We start from the raw sequence: 17501 nt of genomic DNA on the forward strand, positions 1-17501 counted from the left end.
AACAGTTTTAGAAACTTCAGAGTGTTTTCTATCCAATAGTAATAATAATATGCATATTGTATGATCTAGAGCAGAGTACGAGGCCGTTTAATTTGGGCACGATTTTTTCCCAAAGTGAAAACAGCGCCCCCTATTTCCAAGAGGTTTTAAGGACAACAAAGTCAAGGTATTGGAGTGGCCATCACAAAGCCCTGACCTCAATCCCATAGAAAATTTGTGGGCAGAACTGAAAAAGCGTGTGCGAGCAAGAAGGCCGACAAACCTGACTCAGTTACACCAGCTCTGTCAAGAGGAATGGGCCAAAATTCACCCAACTTATTGTGGGAAGCTTGTGGTAGGCTAACCGAAAGGTTTGACCCAAGTTAGACAATTTAAAGGCAATGCTACCAAATACTAATTGAGTGTATGTTAACTTCTGACCCACTGGGAATGTGATGAAAGAAATAAAAGCTGAAATAAATAATTCTCTCTACTATTATTCTGATATTTCACATTCTGAACTGGTGATCCTAACTGACCCATGACAGGGAATTTTTACTAGGATAACATGTCAGGAATTGTGAAAAACTGAGTTTAAATGTATTTGGCTAAGGTGTATGTAAACTTCCGACTTCAACTGTATTTTTCAGCTGATGTGCTTACCTCAACCCCAGGTAACAGTTCAGTCAGGGCTTGAAGTAGGAAAGAAGGACACAACATCAATATGTTGAGCCCTTTTCCTTCACTTTGTGGTCCAACTCATCCCAAACCATCTCAATTGGGAGGTATGGTGATTGTGGAGGCCAGGTCATCTGATGCAGCACTCCATCACTCTCCTTCTTGGCCAAATAGCCCTTACACAGCCTGGAGGTGTGTTGGATCATTGTCCTGTTGAAAAACAGATGATAGTCCCTCTAAGCGCAAACCAGATGGGATAGTGTATCGCTGCAGAATGCTGTGGTAGCTATGCTGGTTAAGTGTGCCTTAAATTCTAAATAAATCACTGACAGTGTCACCAGCAAAGCACCCCCACACCACCTCCATCATGCTTCACGGTGGGAACCACACATGCAGAGATCATCTGTTCCCCTACTCTGCGTCTCACAAAGACACAGCGGTTGGAACCAAAAATCTCAAATTTGGACTCATCAGACAAAAGGACAGATTTCCAAAGGTCTAATGTCCATTGCTCATGTTTCTTGGCCCAAGCATGTCTCTTCTTATTGGTGTCCTTTAGTAGTGGTTTCTTTGCAGTAATTCGACCATGAAGGCCTGATTCAAGCAGTTGATGTTGAGATGTGTCTGTTTACTTGAACTCTGTGAAGCATTTATTTGGGCTGTAATTTCTGAGGTGCAGTTAACTCAAATTACCTTATCCTCTGCAGTAGAGGTAACTCTGGGTCTTCCTTTCCTGTGGCGGTCCTCATGAGAGCCAGTTTCATCATAGCGCTTGATGGTTTTTGCGACTGCACTTGAAGAAACTTTCAAGGTTCTTGAAACCTTCCACATTGACTGACCATTTCTTAAAGTAATGATGGACTGTCGTTTCTCTTTGCTTATTTGAGCTGTTCTTGCCATAATATGGCTCAAACGCATGATTGGTTCAAATGCATTAAGAAGGAAAGAAATTCCACAAATGAACTTTTAACAAGGCACACCTGTTAATTGAAATGCATTCCAGGTGACTACCTCAGGAAGCTAGTTGAGAGAATGCCAAGAGTGTTCAAATCTGTCATCAAGGCAAAGGGTGGCTACTTTAAAGAATCTCAAATATAAAATATATTTTGATTTGTTTAAAACTTTTTTGGTTACTACATGATTGCATATGTGTTGTTTCATATGTTTGGAGTCCACAATTATTCTACAATTTAGAAAATAGTAAAATAAAGAAAAACTCTTGAATGAGTCCAAACTTTTGACTGGTACAGTACCTGGCTACCATTTACATGGGATGGGTTGAGTGAAGTCCTGGATGGACCCAGAATGATTACACCAGCCATCTGGAAAACAGACTTCCCCCAGGGAGAAATGGTGTCCCCCTCTCTGCTCCTCTAATGTTGAGCCCCACTGTAACAATGATGAACATTTAAACACCACCTGGAGCACTCTGCCATCACAGTTTGTCACTCACGCCCATAAGGTTGGTTGCATAGAGCTCTAGGACTGGGACTGACAGCCATGGAAACAGCTTAGATCTGTGGGCTCTCTGCTCTGTGAGCTGCTCTGTGGCTCAAGGGCTGCCAGGGAACCATCAAAGAGCCATAAAGAGCAGAGGTGCTGCTATATCAACTCAACGCTCCCAGAAGGGGATTGCAGTCCTCACACACTCAGAACACCCACTCTGGCTGCCACCACTCTTCAATCAACTTGATCACTGATACATGCTTTTTTTATAGGGGCTGTCAGTGACTCATGCTGATCTGGTGAGCTGGCTAGCATGTTCATTTTGTGGCAACATAATGACATGGGTATGCTTGTCATGGACTGTGGAGTTTGTCACGATCAAAATAATTGAGAATGGAGCAAAACACAGGTAAAAAGTTAGAGGAAACCCTGCCTCAGTCTTCTGAATAGCTAATCCTGGGATAGAGTTTTATTTCTCAGCGGGACAATTACACAATGTTAATGCCAAAGACACACCAGAATGGCTTTCCAAGAGGTGTTGAGTGTTCCTGACTGGTCCAGTCTCAGTCCTGATTTAAATATGCAGGGACAAGGTTTGAATATTGCTGTCCATCAATGATCCAACACCAAATTTACTGAGCTTGAGAAATTTTGACAAAAGCAATGGATATATGTTGCGCTAAGAGCAAAGTTGGTCGAATCTTATTCAGAATTATTCACAGCTGTAATGGCTGTCAAAGGTTCTTCCACCAAGTATTAACTCTGGGCTGTGAAGACATTCGCAATAAAGACATCTTTGTTTAATTTGGTAATTTGTCTATAATTTGTCTTTCACTTTGAAAATGTGGAGTAGGTTGTGTAGAACAATAGGGAAAAAATCTAATTGAATATATCTCCACATTTCATTTTAAGGCAGCAAAATGTGCCCAGGGTGTGTAGACTTTCACTATAGGCCCTGTACAGCTACAGGGCTAGACATCCCATGGAAGATTGTATGCTTCCATTCCCTATGTCACAGGTGTCAAACTCATTCCACGAGGGGCCGAGTGTCTGCGGGTTTTCGCTCCTCCCTTATACTTGATTGATGAATTAACATCACTAATTAGTTAGGAACTCCCCACACCTGGTTGTCTAGGGCTTTATTGAAAGGAAAAACCAAAAACCTGCAGACACTAGGCCCTCCGTGGAATGAGTTTGACACCCCTGCCCTATGTCCTGATGAAAGTCAAGTTTTAATATTAGAAATGTAAGGTTGCTCTGACATTAGATTCACGTGTGTCAGAACCAGGTTAATTGTGTCAGATTCCAGCCCGGTGTGTGTGTAACGGCAGTCTAAGTCGTCCTCCTCCTCAGACGAGGAGAGGCGAGAAGGATCTGAGGACCAATGTGCAGCGTGGGAATTTTCCATGATTTAATTAACACAAAACAAGACACTATACAAAATGACAAAACAAACTAACCTTCACAGTCCTAGCTGGTGCAGACAAAACACAAAGACAAGAAACAACCACCCACAATCCCCAACACAAAACAAGCCACCTATATATGATTCTCAATCAGGGACAACGATTGACAGCTGTCTCTGATTGAGAACCATATTAGGCTGAACACAGAAACAGACGAACTAGACACACAACATAGAATTCCCACTCAGCTCATGTCCTGACCAACACTAAACAAGCAAAGCACATAAGAACTCTGGTCAGGACGTTACAGTGTGCTTTTCTGCTTTACCCCAGGTGTTTGATCATGTATCAGTTATTAGCAGAAAGACTGGATGAAATGAAGGTTTATAAGATGACAAATTCAAGGCTTAATGTGTCATTATGGCATAAATTCATACATATGTCGTTTTATGAGGGAAAGAGTGTTATTATAACAGCAGGTCTGAGAACACTCAGTCCTCACATAAAGCCAAGCTGTCTTTTTATTACACTCCATCCATCTTATTCTCCTCATGTTTCAACATAACTTTGTTATTAATACTCACTGGGCACACACTGGCTGAATCAACGTTGTTTCCATGTAATTTCAATGAAATTAACGTGGAATAGATGTTGAAATCTAACTCTCTCTGTCAGTGTTGAACCAATTGATGTGATTCTTCTTTTGCCTTTCTTTGATCTTCTATATTTACAGTAAAATAATTGTTAATTGCCTAAAGCTAAAGGATGTATGATTAATTTTGGTTGCACAATAAGACAAGATAATGGCAGGATTATGGTAACCAACAAAAAGGGAACACCTATGATGTTTGTCTGCATGTCTCTGGTAGCAGAATGTTTCTGAGGCAGCATGTAAATGTCCAGGTTCTTCATCAAAAAATGTTTTCTTTTTTTCTTCTTTTTTTCTTCATTTCTGTGAGGTGAGGAGGATGTCAGGTCGAGCTGAGCACTGACTGAAAACTGCCCTGTCCTCTTCACCCTGGATGTTTGACTCAGAGTGGGCAGATTCTGTGTCCCCTTTGCCATGTGTGTGTTTATTTTGGGTTCCATGCTGGTCCCAGGCTTGTTTACAGAGGCCAAACAGCACAGAACAGCAGTGAGTCCCGATGATCTCAAAATGAGGCTTCTGCTCCTTTTTGTTGTCTTTTTTCTTTTAAACAGTTATTTAATTATTTAGACCCGGTTATTTAGACCCGGGAAGGCTAATGAGCGCACTGCACTCTCCGACCAGTAGTGACATTTATTGGTAAATTAAGTGTAAGTTAAATGAAAAACAGCAGGATTGCAACCTGTGCAACGATGTTCTGGCGGAGTACAAGCCAGCTCTTGTATGTAATCTAAGGGAGGAAAGAGCAGAAAATCTGCCTGTCAAGATCACAGCGAGAGAGAGACAGAGAGGAGAAAGTTGAAGTGGTAGAGAGAGAGAGCGATAGTATACTGTGATGAGCCCAGATAAAGAGCTCAGCCCAGAAATGTGTTTCTCCCCCATCATGTCCTTCATATACTCAAGGAGGAGAGCAGTTCTGTTCTGTAGCTACTGTTGGTTCAGTAATTTCCCCTTCTCTAATCCATGTTTTTCTTTAATCATCTTCCCACCAGTTATCGGAATGTTTGTGGGCCAAGCCCAATAGCCAAACAGCCAAATAGTCTCTGTCTCATCAGAGTTTATAGGCTCAGAATCATGGGCTTATTCATATGGACCTTCGTGTACAAATTACATTGACTGACCTGTACTCTGTACTGGTATCCCCTGTATATAGCCTCATTATAGTTTTTTTGCGTTACTTTTTATTTTATTTTCTTTTTTACTTTAGTTTAATTTGTAAATATTTTCTTAATTCTATTTTCTTTAAACTGCATTGTTCATTAAGTAAGCATTTCACCGTTGTATTCAGCGCATGTGACAAATACAATTTGATTTGATTTAACAATTTGATTTGATTTGATGGACGCAACCCTATACTTTACTTTTCACAAAATGCTACATGATGTGTGAGGAAGGATGAGGAAGCAGTAAGGTAGTGTTGTCATAAGAGCACTGTTAGTGGCATCACATCACAACCTTGCCACAGCCAAGAGGAGATGTGTGTTTAGAGATGGCGCCTCGCTCAGACAACCTTTATCTCTAAAGAAGTTGATTTTCTGTCATGCGGCTTCCTTCTCTTCATCTTCTGACAATCATGTTCACAAGACATAAGAACGTTATGCCAGAATTAATTTTTGATGGAAAGGGAATTTCTTGTTGCTAAGCCTCTTTAATGAGAAATCTAATGCTGTGTTGTGTGCCCCGAGGAGAAATGTGATTGTGATTTGATTACGAGAAATAGGATTATGGGATGAATTTGTTTTTGTGTGCTGCTGATGAAAAGGAGGAAGTGGGTGTTGGTAAATTAAATATCTGTTATATCAAGCTAGGGAGGGAATTTAATATGGCAAACTTTAATACTCATCATGAATAGCTTCCACATCTACAAACTGTCTCCATTGACATTCCCACAGGCTTACTGTGAATGAATATAATAATAACCTTGCGATTTTGAATGTCCGTATGGTGTCAATGTGGGGACTAGTTGTGCTGCATTCATGACATGTGGGAACTGGGAAGCTAGACAATTTCCGACTTGGAAAGTCATTATGGAAAGATGATATCTGAGTTTCCCAACCAATAGGAAGGGGAGAGGCTATACGGACATGCCTGGTGCCCAAAGTTGATGACATATGTTGCGCAGCGAAACTCAACAAACGGATTTGGTTCAGTCAGTTGTCTTAACGCTCCCCAGCTAGCTAGTTTATGCTTGTGACTAGAAATTTTATTGAGAAAGTAAAACTTTCTGCCAAAGATGGGACTTGGGAGTGTTCAGAATCATTCAGTTTTTATCGGACTACAAAATCAACAAATGTCCTTTACCTGTCACCCTGGCCTGATATTCCTACATGACAGCAGTACTCAGCAAGCAGGCATCGGGATCGAATGACAAACTGTGCCCGTAGTTGTGTTGCAGTGCAAACTCTCCCCATTGAGCAGCAGTAGACTTTATCACAGTGACGTCCAAATGGTTACTACTACCAATATTACAAATTATTATTTTAGACTGCTATCCTACTCAAAATATAATGAAGTGGGATGGAACAAATTGGTGACTTTAGCTACCACCAGCGACATGTGACACAGCTGCCCGGGGGGAACAGGTGTTGCCCAGTGGGTAGCTGAGGAACGCTCAATTCCGTTCTCTTATGAGTTGAGCGTTCCTCACCTACCAAGTGGGAAGCATCTCGATACAACACCGTTACACTGGTCATTCAGATTCCAGATGGTGACCAATACTACAAGTTATTTCCCATCTGAAGAAACATCACGTTTATAAATTGTAACTAGCGCCATACTGCTGTTGTTTCCAGCTAGCCAATATAAACTGGCTAGCTGGGAAGGGCTCATCAGGACGAATGACTAAATAGAATCCCTTAGTCTCGACTCTCACTCAATGTGGGCCTCATGCAGGTCCGTATAGCCTCCTTCAAAAGGAAGCTCTAGGCAAATATCTCTCATCAATTTGAACTCTGATTTGCCATTAATGCAGCATAGGTCCATGCATGCTATCAGAGAATGTGTTAGGGTTTGTGAAACAACCAATAAAGTCCATTTAAAATTAGAAACTTTAGAGATTTGTGGCTTTGTTCCTGATCTGATCTGACATTTATGACCCTTCATCACAGTTTACCACCATTTTTATGTAGCCAATTACTTATTTACTCATTAGTTGTCTGTGCTCAGAGGCTACCAGGTGAAGCAGTTCAGGTTCCTGAAATCATTGCTCCACAGTCAGATGTGACTCCTCTATGTCCTCTGTCTTTATGCCAGCATCGCCTCCTGTTAATTGATTAACATAATGACCGTGTGTTTGCCACAACATAGGGCGTTAGGAGTCTAAAATAGAGACAGTGAACTGTAGGAAGGACTCTGTCTGAGGGCCAAATTCAACAGATTAGTGATAATTTACAGTCCAACTACCCGGGTTGAAACAGACCTGATCAGTGCATAGTGGGTAGACGGAGAGAGAGAGAAAGAGAGAGAGAGGGCGGAGGGCGGAGAAAGAGAGAGAGAAGGGGGAGAAAGTGAGAGAGGGAGGGACAGACAAAGGGACAGAGAGGGACAAGGGGCGAGAGAGAAAATGGATGAATTAAGTAGTGAGAGAGAAAAGGACAGTTATGCGGGAGAGAGAGAGGAGGGGGTGCCTAAGAGAATGGTCTGAAGGTGATAACATGCGGCAGGGCCCCTCTGGGTACAACTAACCATAGTGCTGTTGCGTGCATGCAGATGACTCTATCCTTCAGCACCCAGTCTAGCCTCCTACATTTCCTATCTCTGTCTTGTTTTTTTCTCTCCTCTCTCTCCCAGGCATCGATCAATTACAATGCACCACCATTCTCCACATCTGTGTCCAAAACCATTTAACACAACAGCAGTTCATCTCACACAAATCCGGCATTTGGTGAGATGTCCATTGGGGAACAGGGACTGATAAGTGGGGGTTAGTAGGAAGGTCACCTATGAGCCGTCATAAATGACCGATCAGAGATGTGCTTGGAGAACAGAATGAGTGAATTAGTGGGAGACAGGATGTCTGGCAGATAGTAGCAGTCTCTAGTGTATGTCTAGTCCTCACCCTGATGATGCTTTTAGTCTAATTTCATATATATTATATACATTCAGAAGAGTCATACACCACGTGTTTATGAGGGGGTATTGGTGGTTTAATTCAATATCTTGATTGAATAATACATTCAGTGTATAAGCAACTACATCTTGTATTTTACATTCCACATATGGATGAGATTGAAGCTGCAAGTGACCGTTCAGTGTCAACGGGCTTTTCCAATATGTATAATAAACCAGACAGACTGATTTGTCCATATTTAATTCTGCTCACAGATTATTCTCAATGTGCGGTGACAGAGGAATCTAATGCCTCTCTGTTGCCCTCTGGTGGCTTTAGATGTGGCCTAATATGTCATGCTTTTGCTATTGTGTTCACTCACTGACATCTTTGTATTTACTGTTGTCAAAGTATTACTTATTCTTATATACATTTCAGACTAGCAACAGTGACATAACGCCTCTTTATTATACAGACAATACTTTAACAGCAAGAGGAATGCAGATCATAAAGAACTTGTAAGGTTTTATACAAAATGTAAAATACAAAAGACAATAATCATACAAAATAAAAACGTAGTATCTTGGATACCTGTAAACTCATATGCCTACTAAACAACAGTAAAAAAAAATCTATATAAAAGTGTCAATATAAAACATTTTGCTAAACAACATTCTATAAAAAATCATCTATGCCACGCCAGTGGGTTGAAACATTGCCTGTTTGTTTCTACCGTCTCCAGCTCACCCACCAGTCCTTTGGGGCTCAAGATAATTGTCCATTATCACTCAGTACAGAACTCTGGCCTCCCTCTTACGGTAATAGATTTCATGACAGGTTACTGGTCTTCTCTTAACTGTTCTGGCTCTAGGAGGTACAGGCTCTGCTGGGTGGGCTCTGCATTCCACGTGCAGTTCCTAAGTTCCTGCCTCAGCTCAGACAGCTGGTGAGCGTGATTAGTGAGGGTACCGTTGACCTGGGACAGGTATCCATCTGACTGCCTCTCCAACTCCGCCCTGATCCTCTCCAGATCCTTGGCCAGGTGACTGAAGCCCTTACACTGGCCCTCCACGCTGGCCACGCGGCCCCCCACCTCCACCACCTCCTTTTGGACTCCAAGCGCAGTGGAGCGGCAGCCCTGCACCTCCCCGGCCAGCCGCCTCCTCAGCTCCTGGAGCTCTCCCTTCATCCGGGTTAGCCTCTTCTCACCCACCCCCAACATGGAGGCCTGGCGCCCCAAAAGCTGCACCACACCCTTCACCTGCTGGGCCAGGCGCTCTTCCCGCTCCTGCCAGGTGGTGTTGGCGCGCCCCACATCCTGGACCACCAACCCTACAGAGTCCTTCAGGCCCTTCAGGGTGAGGTTCATGGAACGGGCGTTGAACTTGAGCAGCATGATTTCACCCTGGACTGAGCTCCCCTCCTCTCCCTCCTGGTGGTCTTCCCTCTGGGACAGTCTAGTCAGGAGGCTCTGCAGGGTGACATTAAGACTGTTCAGACGGTTATTCTCAATGTCCAGGAGACCCTTCTCCTCTCCTACTCCTGTCTTATCCTCCTCCAGCCTAGGAGTGTTTGATGTGGCTTCGTCTCCCTGGAGAATGGGCTGAGAGGAGGAGGTGCAGAGTAGTTTCAGGCCGCTCAGCTGTTTCTGCACTCTGTCCACATTCACCTCCAGCCTCCTCCTGAGGGACTCCACCTCTGTCTCCAGCGTGGGCACGACATGGCCCTCCAGCAAGGCAGGGGCCGTAGCATTCTCCAGATCCCCCAATGCTGTCAGCAGACGACCCTCCAGAGCCTTCAGCTTCCCCTCCAGACGAGTCTCCAGGCTGCCTGCCCCGACCTCTCCCTCTGAGCTACTGCCCTGGACCCCACCACTACCACTGCTGCTAGCGCTCCCACCCCTGACCTTTCCACATTCAGTCAGGTTGAGCTTGGCCTCCACGTCCTCCAGCCGCCCCTCCAGCATTGCCTCTACATGGTCCTTGTGCCCACCCAGCTCCACTCTCAGGTGCCCCTGGGACTGGTTGAGGCCTGCCACCAACTGTTCCAGCAGATGCACCCTCTCACCTAGGCCAGTGACTCTACCACAGCAGCCCTCTGTCAGGTCATGTCCCTGGATCTGAGTCTGCAGGTATCCAAGCTCTTTCCTAAGCCCAGTGGCGCTGACCTCCAGGGCCAGCTCCATCAGATCCTGTCTCTCCTGCTGCTCCCTGTGGCACTGTCGACTCACCTCCCTGGCCCTCTCCCCACAGCGGCTCTCTGCACTCTCGACACGCTTCTCAAACTCCCCCAGGATCTCCGTCCGGGCCCCGCCAAGCTTGGCATCCACCAGATCCTCCATTGCCTTCTGGCTGTCTCTCGCTTCGGCCCTTGTCAAGCTATCTGCACCGCCTGACATCTTCTTGAGGGTTCCGTCATGCCTGATCACACTGCCTCTCAGCTCCTCCAGCTCAGCAGCCTTGGCCTGTAGCTCAGTCTGGAGCTCCTCAACCCTCCCTGTCAGCTCGCTCAACCTTGGGAAAGCCTGGCCCCCATCCAGCCCCTCTGCATCAGGGTCTCCTCCAGGGATGTCTGCAAAGCCTACAGTGGAGTGGGGGGAAGAGGACAGAGCGGGGGCGGGGACAGGGCTTGGTGCTGCAGACAGCAGGGCTGAGAGCATCCTGTTGGCGTCCTCCCATAGTGAGGCGCGCAGGCCATCCTCGAGTCCGTTCACTGCCCCCCTAAGCGTCTCCAGACCCTGGGACAGCCTCCGCACGTCCTCCTCCATCAGGTCCAGACGCTCAGTAGACTCACTGTCCACTGTGTCCAGAGGCTGGCCTACAGAGGGGAGAAGAATGTTACATACACAATCATACTCACAAGAGTACAGGGAGAGAGCGAGAGAAAATGTAATTTCAGAATAAATGCTCATTTTAAGGATGTTAAGTCTTTGAAGAATGTTGCCAAAATCAATGGAATTTCAGGACAGTTAAGCACTCTAGATACATATAGATATTAACTTTAAAGCCAGCAGTAGAGGACACAATATTAGAATCTTATTAATATTGAATGTAATATTTATGTTGTGTTGCAGTACAGAATATGCATTGGAATAACACTCCCAGTCTCACCATCGATTTCTTGGCTGCCAGCAGGGGGATCTGTTTCATCAGTGACAGGCTCCAACTCTGACTGAAAAGGATGATCAGTGAGGTCTGGGTGATCAGGATGATCTGGTCCAGGCTGCTGGGGATTGGTTGGCTCTAGATCTGGTTCAGGCTGGTGATGGTCTGGCTCTTGGTGGTCTGGCTCCTGGTGGTCTGGCCCCTCCTGGTCTGGTTCAGGCTTGTGATGGTCCGGCTCGTGGTAGTCTGGCCAGTGGTGGTCTGGTTCAGGCTGGTGGTGGTCTGGCCCCTGGTGTTCTAGTTCAGGCTGGTGATGGTCTGAAATCTGGTGGTCTAGTTCAGGCTGGTGGGGGTCTGACCCCTGGTGGTCTGGTTCAGGCTGGTGGGGGTCTGACCCCTGGTGGTCTGGTTCAGGCTGGTGGGGGTCTGGCCCCTGGTGGTCTGGTTCAGGCTGGTGGTGGTCTGACCCCTGGTGGTCTGGTTCAGGCTGGTGGTGGTCTGACCCCTGGTGGTCTAGTTCAGGATGGTGATAGTCTGACCCCTGGTGGTCTAGTTCAGGCTGGTGGTGGTCTTGCCCCTGGTGGTCTAGTTCAGGCTGGTGATAGTCTGGAACCTCATGGTGGTCTGGTTGGTGGTGGTGCTGTGGCCCAAAGATGTAAGGCTTGGAAGATGACCCTCGGTAGGAGGGGTGGGTCAGAGGAGGCCCAAAGGGACGTATAAGGTAGGACTTCACGTTGCTGGGAGGAGGGCCTTTTGCTTTCACTGGGTATGACTTCATAGGAGGAGGTCCCTTCATGGGAGGGCCCTTGGTAAGCATCGGGTACGATTTCATGGGAGGATGGCCCTTGCTCTGACTCCAGGGGTTTCCTTTAATGAGTGGGCCTTTGAATGGTGGGCCCTTGAATGGAGGCATCGCCTTAATTGGGTGTTGGTAGGCTGGGGGTCCCTCCATGCAGCCATAGCCAGAGTATCCTGGACAGCAGCGCCATTCCAGCTCAGTGAGAGTCTTATGTGCATCTTTATAGACAGGCTTGTACATCACATGATATCTGAGGGTTAATGAAAGAAACAACATAAGCACAAGCAACTACCAAGCTGACACCTGTGAATGCTGTTTTCATACCCTTTTCATATGGCAAGAGCAGTAGAACTAATAATACTGGTTGTTTTTACAGCAGTTTTACAGCAGTAGTCCTCGTTGTAGATGTAGCAATAACAGTAGTAATTGTGGAGGCCGTAGGCCTATTTATGATACAATCTGTAATAGTTACATCATGTAGTATCAATTATGAAGATGAACTCACATGAGGGTTGGACACTTCTGACCCCAGGCACACTTGTTATACTGAGCTTTGACATAAGGAGCTACCCCATCCTGCATGGTGAATGAAACAGTCTTCTCAACAACATAGGCACAGTGGTTTCTGTCAGAGAGAAAAGAATGAGAGAATGAGATCACACACTTTGGATAAGATTCTTAAACTTGCACCTTTTTCTAAACCTAAAAGCCCTCTTGCATTTCTAACTGGCTTAGATATTAAAATGAAAACAAAAACAAACAGACTGCTACACAGTAAGATAACCAGCTTTAACTGAGCATCAAAAGCGGAGCTAATGTCCAGCGCCACCTCCCTAGAGGGAACAGCCCAGTTTATGTTCAGAATGAGTACTCACTTGAGCCTGCTGGTGGGCTTCCCATGGACATAGGGATGAAGATTGGGCCCAGTCTTGTAGAGGATGTACTGGGAGGGTCTGTAGAACTTGGCATCAGCCAGAGACAGAGTGACTGACAGGAGGAGGATGGGAGGTAATGCCACTGCAATGTCCATCGTTGATCCCACTCAAGGAAAGGTAGACGAAAAATAAAATGAAAGAACTGCTGCCTGAAGACAGAAACAATGGCAGTATAGCTTTTAAAGAAAAAGTAGGTCTGCCTCAAAGTCAAGTTTCAACTCCGCTTGGGGGGAATCATACTTGATTTTTCAATGGCATCAGACAAATGTAAAAAGGATGTATAGTTGAGATGCCAGCATCTCACTAAAAATACCTCACAGAACTAGAAAACATTCAATTCTAAAGCAAAGACTTCATTCTTAGTAACCCGATTCCATTCATGAGAAGAAGACATGGAAAAAGGTTGTCACAGAGAGAGAGTTCTTCAGCACTTAGGAAAAGCCAAGTCAAGAGCCAGTCTATTAATGTGGTCCTGGTGCAGTCTGTGGCTATGACTCTCTGTCGGGGTGACAACAGTCCACAGTGAGCTAAAAGGGCTGCTGTTGGACCCTAATAGGGAGCACCCTCTGGCATTATTTGCATACCCCCCTCCCACATTGCCCTCCTGAAAATAACACAAGTGTGAGACTGGAGGGAGAGGCCTGAGTCCCCCATATGTGTAAATGCTCATTAATACCATATAACAGTGCTACCATGAATAGGTCACCACCATTACTGTGGCTGCTGCTACTTCGTCACGCATTATGATATAATACACCTCTAGATTAACAGGGTCGGACAAACAGTCGCCGATCCTTTACCCAACATACACAGCTACTGTCTTAGGTTATAACTAATAACAGGGCACTGAGGCGATATCTACTTTTCGGAATCCGTTATGTTATCGATATTATATGAGTTATTTGATCTTAGCCATAATGACCCATGTCTAATAGTATGATTATCTCAATGAGTAAAAGGTCAGCTGAAGAGACAGTCAGGGTCAAGGAATTAAATGCAACACGTGATTGAATGTATCTCTATGGTCAGGGTTATGTCGTGGGTTATGCCCTTGAATTTTAGGCTACTGCTAAGGGGACATCAGAACACCCTGTCACCCTTACGTAATAACCAGTAAGCAGTTTTTCTGTTCCGACACAGCACATTTGCAAAACAAAACAAACAGCTAATGATGTAAATGAAGCATGGCAGTTGGCATTTCCCCTGCTCTGGCCATTTCATAGGCTTCATAGACAGAGTATATTCTACCCACCACTCTACTCTACCCAGCACTGGACACATCTATGAAACATGGCTACTGCTACACAGCTGGTCTCTCACTCCACTCTCACACCCACACCCCACCCAGACCTAACGGCAAACCAACAGGACCAACCAGGAACAAAGACAAACAACTAGCCTGTGTTGAAACACACTCACCCCTCTGTACCTCCTCCCCCAGAGAACCCACATACTCAACACTCAACCACAGCATCTGTGTTTGTTCAGTGCATCAGTGCCGAGTGAGGTGGCTAGTTAGTGGGTATATCACAGGTGGAATGATTTAGATGTAGATGTGATTTATTAGGATCCCCATCAGCCGACACCAATGGTGACAGCTAGTCTTACTAGGGTCTGACATATAATGAAAAATACATTACAGACAAAAGACTTTACGACGGACATACATTTAAATACATAAGCATGTAGTGTGTGTGTGCGTCTATCAGCTACACATACATAATGTAGTCCTACAAGCCATGTACATATACGTTCTCAATAACCTGAGTCCCCTAAATCGTACACATTTCTATTTGTGAAGTGTAGAGAGTTTGCTTTTAGAGAAAGTGTGACTCATCAGGTAGACTACATACCAGTGAGACGTGTGCCTGTTTTGGAGACGTGATGGGTTAAAATACAACATTTTGGAATTTTGCGGTCATTGGTCTTACCCAGGAGTCAAGCCCCTGGGCTTACTTTGTGGTTATTTAGGTTAAAAGCATCCCATTCATTTGTGTATTTATAGTGAGGAAATATGGGAAAACCATGTTAACATATTGCTGTGGACTGTTTCTAACCCAGGAATGATTTATTAGCTGGACCTAGTTAGCCTGCAGTCTGTCAGGAACAGGACTAACATTGTGTCCATTATTTCAGAGCTGGCTTTTGATTGGCCCTAGTTAAAGGGTCATTTCCTGTCTCCTGTTTGTGCCTGGTCCCACCTTCTTTACCTGGGAACTCCCTGTCATCTGCTGATGCACAATAATATAACTTTGTGTGTGTGTGTGTGTGTGTGTGTGTGTGTGTGTGTGTGTGTGTGTGTGTGTGTGTGTGTGTGTGTGTGTGTGTGTGTGTGTGTGTGTGTGTGTGTGTGTGTGTGTGTGTGTGTGTGTGTGTGTGTGTGTGTGTGTGTGTGTGTGTGTGTGTGCGCACGCATATTTGGTGTATAAGTGTGTTTCCAATCCCTTAGCTCCAAGCTACTCCACCATTTGATCTGTAAACAAGTCCTCATTGTTCCATAGGCAGGACCTAACATACTCCGAAACACAGGAGCTAAGTTTGGTCCTGGACTAGTCATGCAACACAAGCACACCTTTATTCTAGTAGAGCAGGCTACTCCACCAGAAATGGCACCGAATGACATCACAATGTAACAGCTGTTCCAGGCTGGACGCCTCTGCTCACCTCCCCATCGTAACGCTCACTTCAGATTTAGAATGTTCACATACCTATCATCATGAAAAAGAAGAGGTCTAATTTACCTGCCACACACTTTTCTGTGTGGAGTCGCCAGTGAATAGATAGAATGGAGTGTGTGTGTGTGTGTGTGCGTGTGTGTGCATGTGTGTGCGTACCCACATTTTTTTAATTACCCTGCTCTCTTTCTCTTTCTGACTGTTTACTATTGACACCAGACTTCTACATTCTGAGCCTGCCTGTAAACTCTTTAAAGTGAGGTTTATGTTTTCTATGTTTCACCAAGGTTATTGTGTCTGAAGAAGAGTGTGACAGTGTTTAACTGGGAATCATCCATCAAATTACATCATAAAAAGTATGTTACTGACAATAACAACATAACCTTAATCATTTTACATGCAGGAAAACCCCCATCAATTGTACACTAATGAGATTGTATTTTAGTGCAGAGAGATTATTCTAGGTTCGGGAATTATCTGCAGCTCTCTTTTTCAGTTGTTTGTTTGAGTGTACACTTTCATTTGTGTAGGCCTGTGTTTCCCCTGCCGCTTCCGGAAGGATCCCCATCACTACCACCACTAAGTACCACTATCATGCTTTAAAAGGGAAAATGTTTGTGTTCAGTATTATTGTCTATGTATGACAGAGCTGTGTTTTGCACATATACTATGTCTGGGTTATTAATCACATTATCTTGGTATTCATTCATTATGAGATAATATTGATGTAGGACAAATGTTGATAAGAGCAGACCTCCTTTAATGGCCACATGGGGAAGCAATAGCTTGTGGCACACCCACACCCATGTGAGAAGTTTGGTGTGTTTGTGTTAATCAGGCCTCATGGCTCTGTGTCCACATCTGAAGATAGGCAATACCTACCTGCACTTACAGAACACCTCTCACTCAGTCCTACTACTATTATTGCTAGTCAATGGGAACAAGAGACTGTCATGAAAGTTCAATTTCATAGCAGAACCTGCTGGGTCTGTAGCAATGGGTGTTTGACCTTTCCATAGATGAAAACAATGTTTGAGGCTCTGCCCCTGGTGTAGTGAAACCATTTAGAGAAGCTTGATATTCCTGCTAGTCTCCACAATGTTTGGTAAATCCGCCTTTAGTTTAAATGCACCACAGTTATTGAATACCTTACAAAACAAATTACACCTGAATTGCCTGGTGCCAATAATGCAGTTTAAAACTATTGTTAAATGAGTTCACTAAAGTGTGAAATTGTTTCAATTTATTATTTTATAACTTGTAGTAATAACCTGATGTAATTTATTTATAGCTGTCTTGTAGTTTTGTTATATTGTTTGTTGTTGCTGTATTTATGTAATTTTTGTCCTCAGGGCACCATTGTAAATGAGACAATGGTCTCAGTTGGGTTCCCCTGAATAAATACAAGTTAATCAAAAATATCTAATAATAATGTGCCAAAGTATTATTTTTCCTTCAGAGAGAAAAAGTTTGTCCATTCTTATTGTGTGCTGAGCCTCTAGGCCAAATGGGTTGTTAGTGGACCATGTCTTTAATCATTTGCATTTGAAACTGTTGGAGAATTAATCATTATCCATTGATACACCATGAAACAAAAGGCTGGTCCTCTGCAGACCAACCTTAACCTACTGTTAATATCCCAGGCTTTTTGATGTTCCCTCCAGTTCCCTTTCATATTTTAGGCCTCTTACCAGGCCAAATGTGCCCATGCTAATACATTAGCCTCTATGTGCCCCCTAAAGTATCTGCTGCTTCATAGATAGTCATGTTGTCATAGCAACAATG

At 44.4% G+C, this 17501-nt stretch overlaps 1 protein-coding gene across 1 annotated transcript; it reads right to left on the reverse strand.

Moving 5' to 3' along the window:
- Positions 1-8888: 8888 nt before the first annotated feature.
- On the reverse strand, positions 8889-13136 carry LOC129829869 (EMILIN-3-like). The gene is made up of 4 exons (XM_055891855.1): positions 12982-13136; positions 12612-12731; positions 11314-12356; positions 8889-11020 (listed from the first exon to the last, which is right to left on the reverse strand). Exons 1-4 carry the CDS (start codon positions 13134-13136, stop codon positions 9042-9044), a joined length of 3297 nt encoding a protein of 1098 aa, XP_055747830.1. The 3' UTR covers positions 8889-9041.
- Between the last annotated feature and the right edge of the window lie 4365 nt (positions 13137-17501).

This window comes from Salvelinus fontinalis, chromosome 31 (assembly GCF_029448725.1).
Source record: "Salvelinus fontinalis isolate EN_2023a chromosome 31, ASM2944872v1, whole genome shotgun sequence".
Taxonomy (NCBI): Eukaryota; Metazoa; Chordata; class Actinopteri; order Salmoniformes; family Salmonidae; genus Salvelinus; species Salvelinus fontinalis.

What these genes read in the sequence shown, in the direction of transcription:
- LOC129829869 (XM_055891855.1), bottom strand. Translation starts at nt 13,136, where the DNA reads ATGGACATTGCAGTGGCATTACCTCCCATCCTCCTCCTGTCAGTCACT. An exon ending in AAGCCCACCAGCAGGCTCAA is followed by an intron (nt 12,732 to 12,981) that starts GTGAGTACTCAT and finishes TCTCTCTGACAG; the next exon opens with AAACCACTGTGCCTATGTTG. An exon ending in CAGAAGTGTCCAACCCTCAT is followed by an intron (nt 12,357 to 12,611) that starts GTGAGTTCATCT and finishes ATTAACCCTCAG; the next exon opens with ATATCATGTGATGTACAAGC.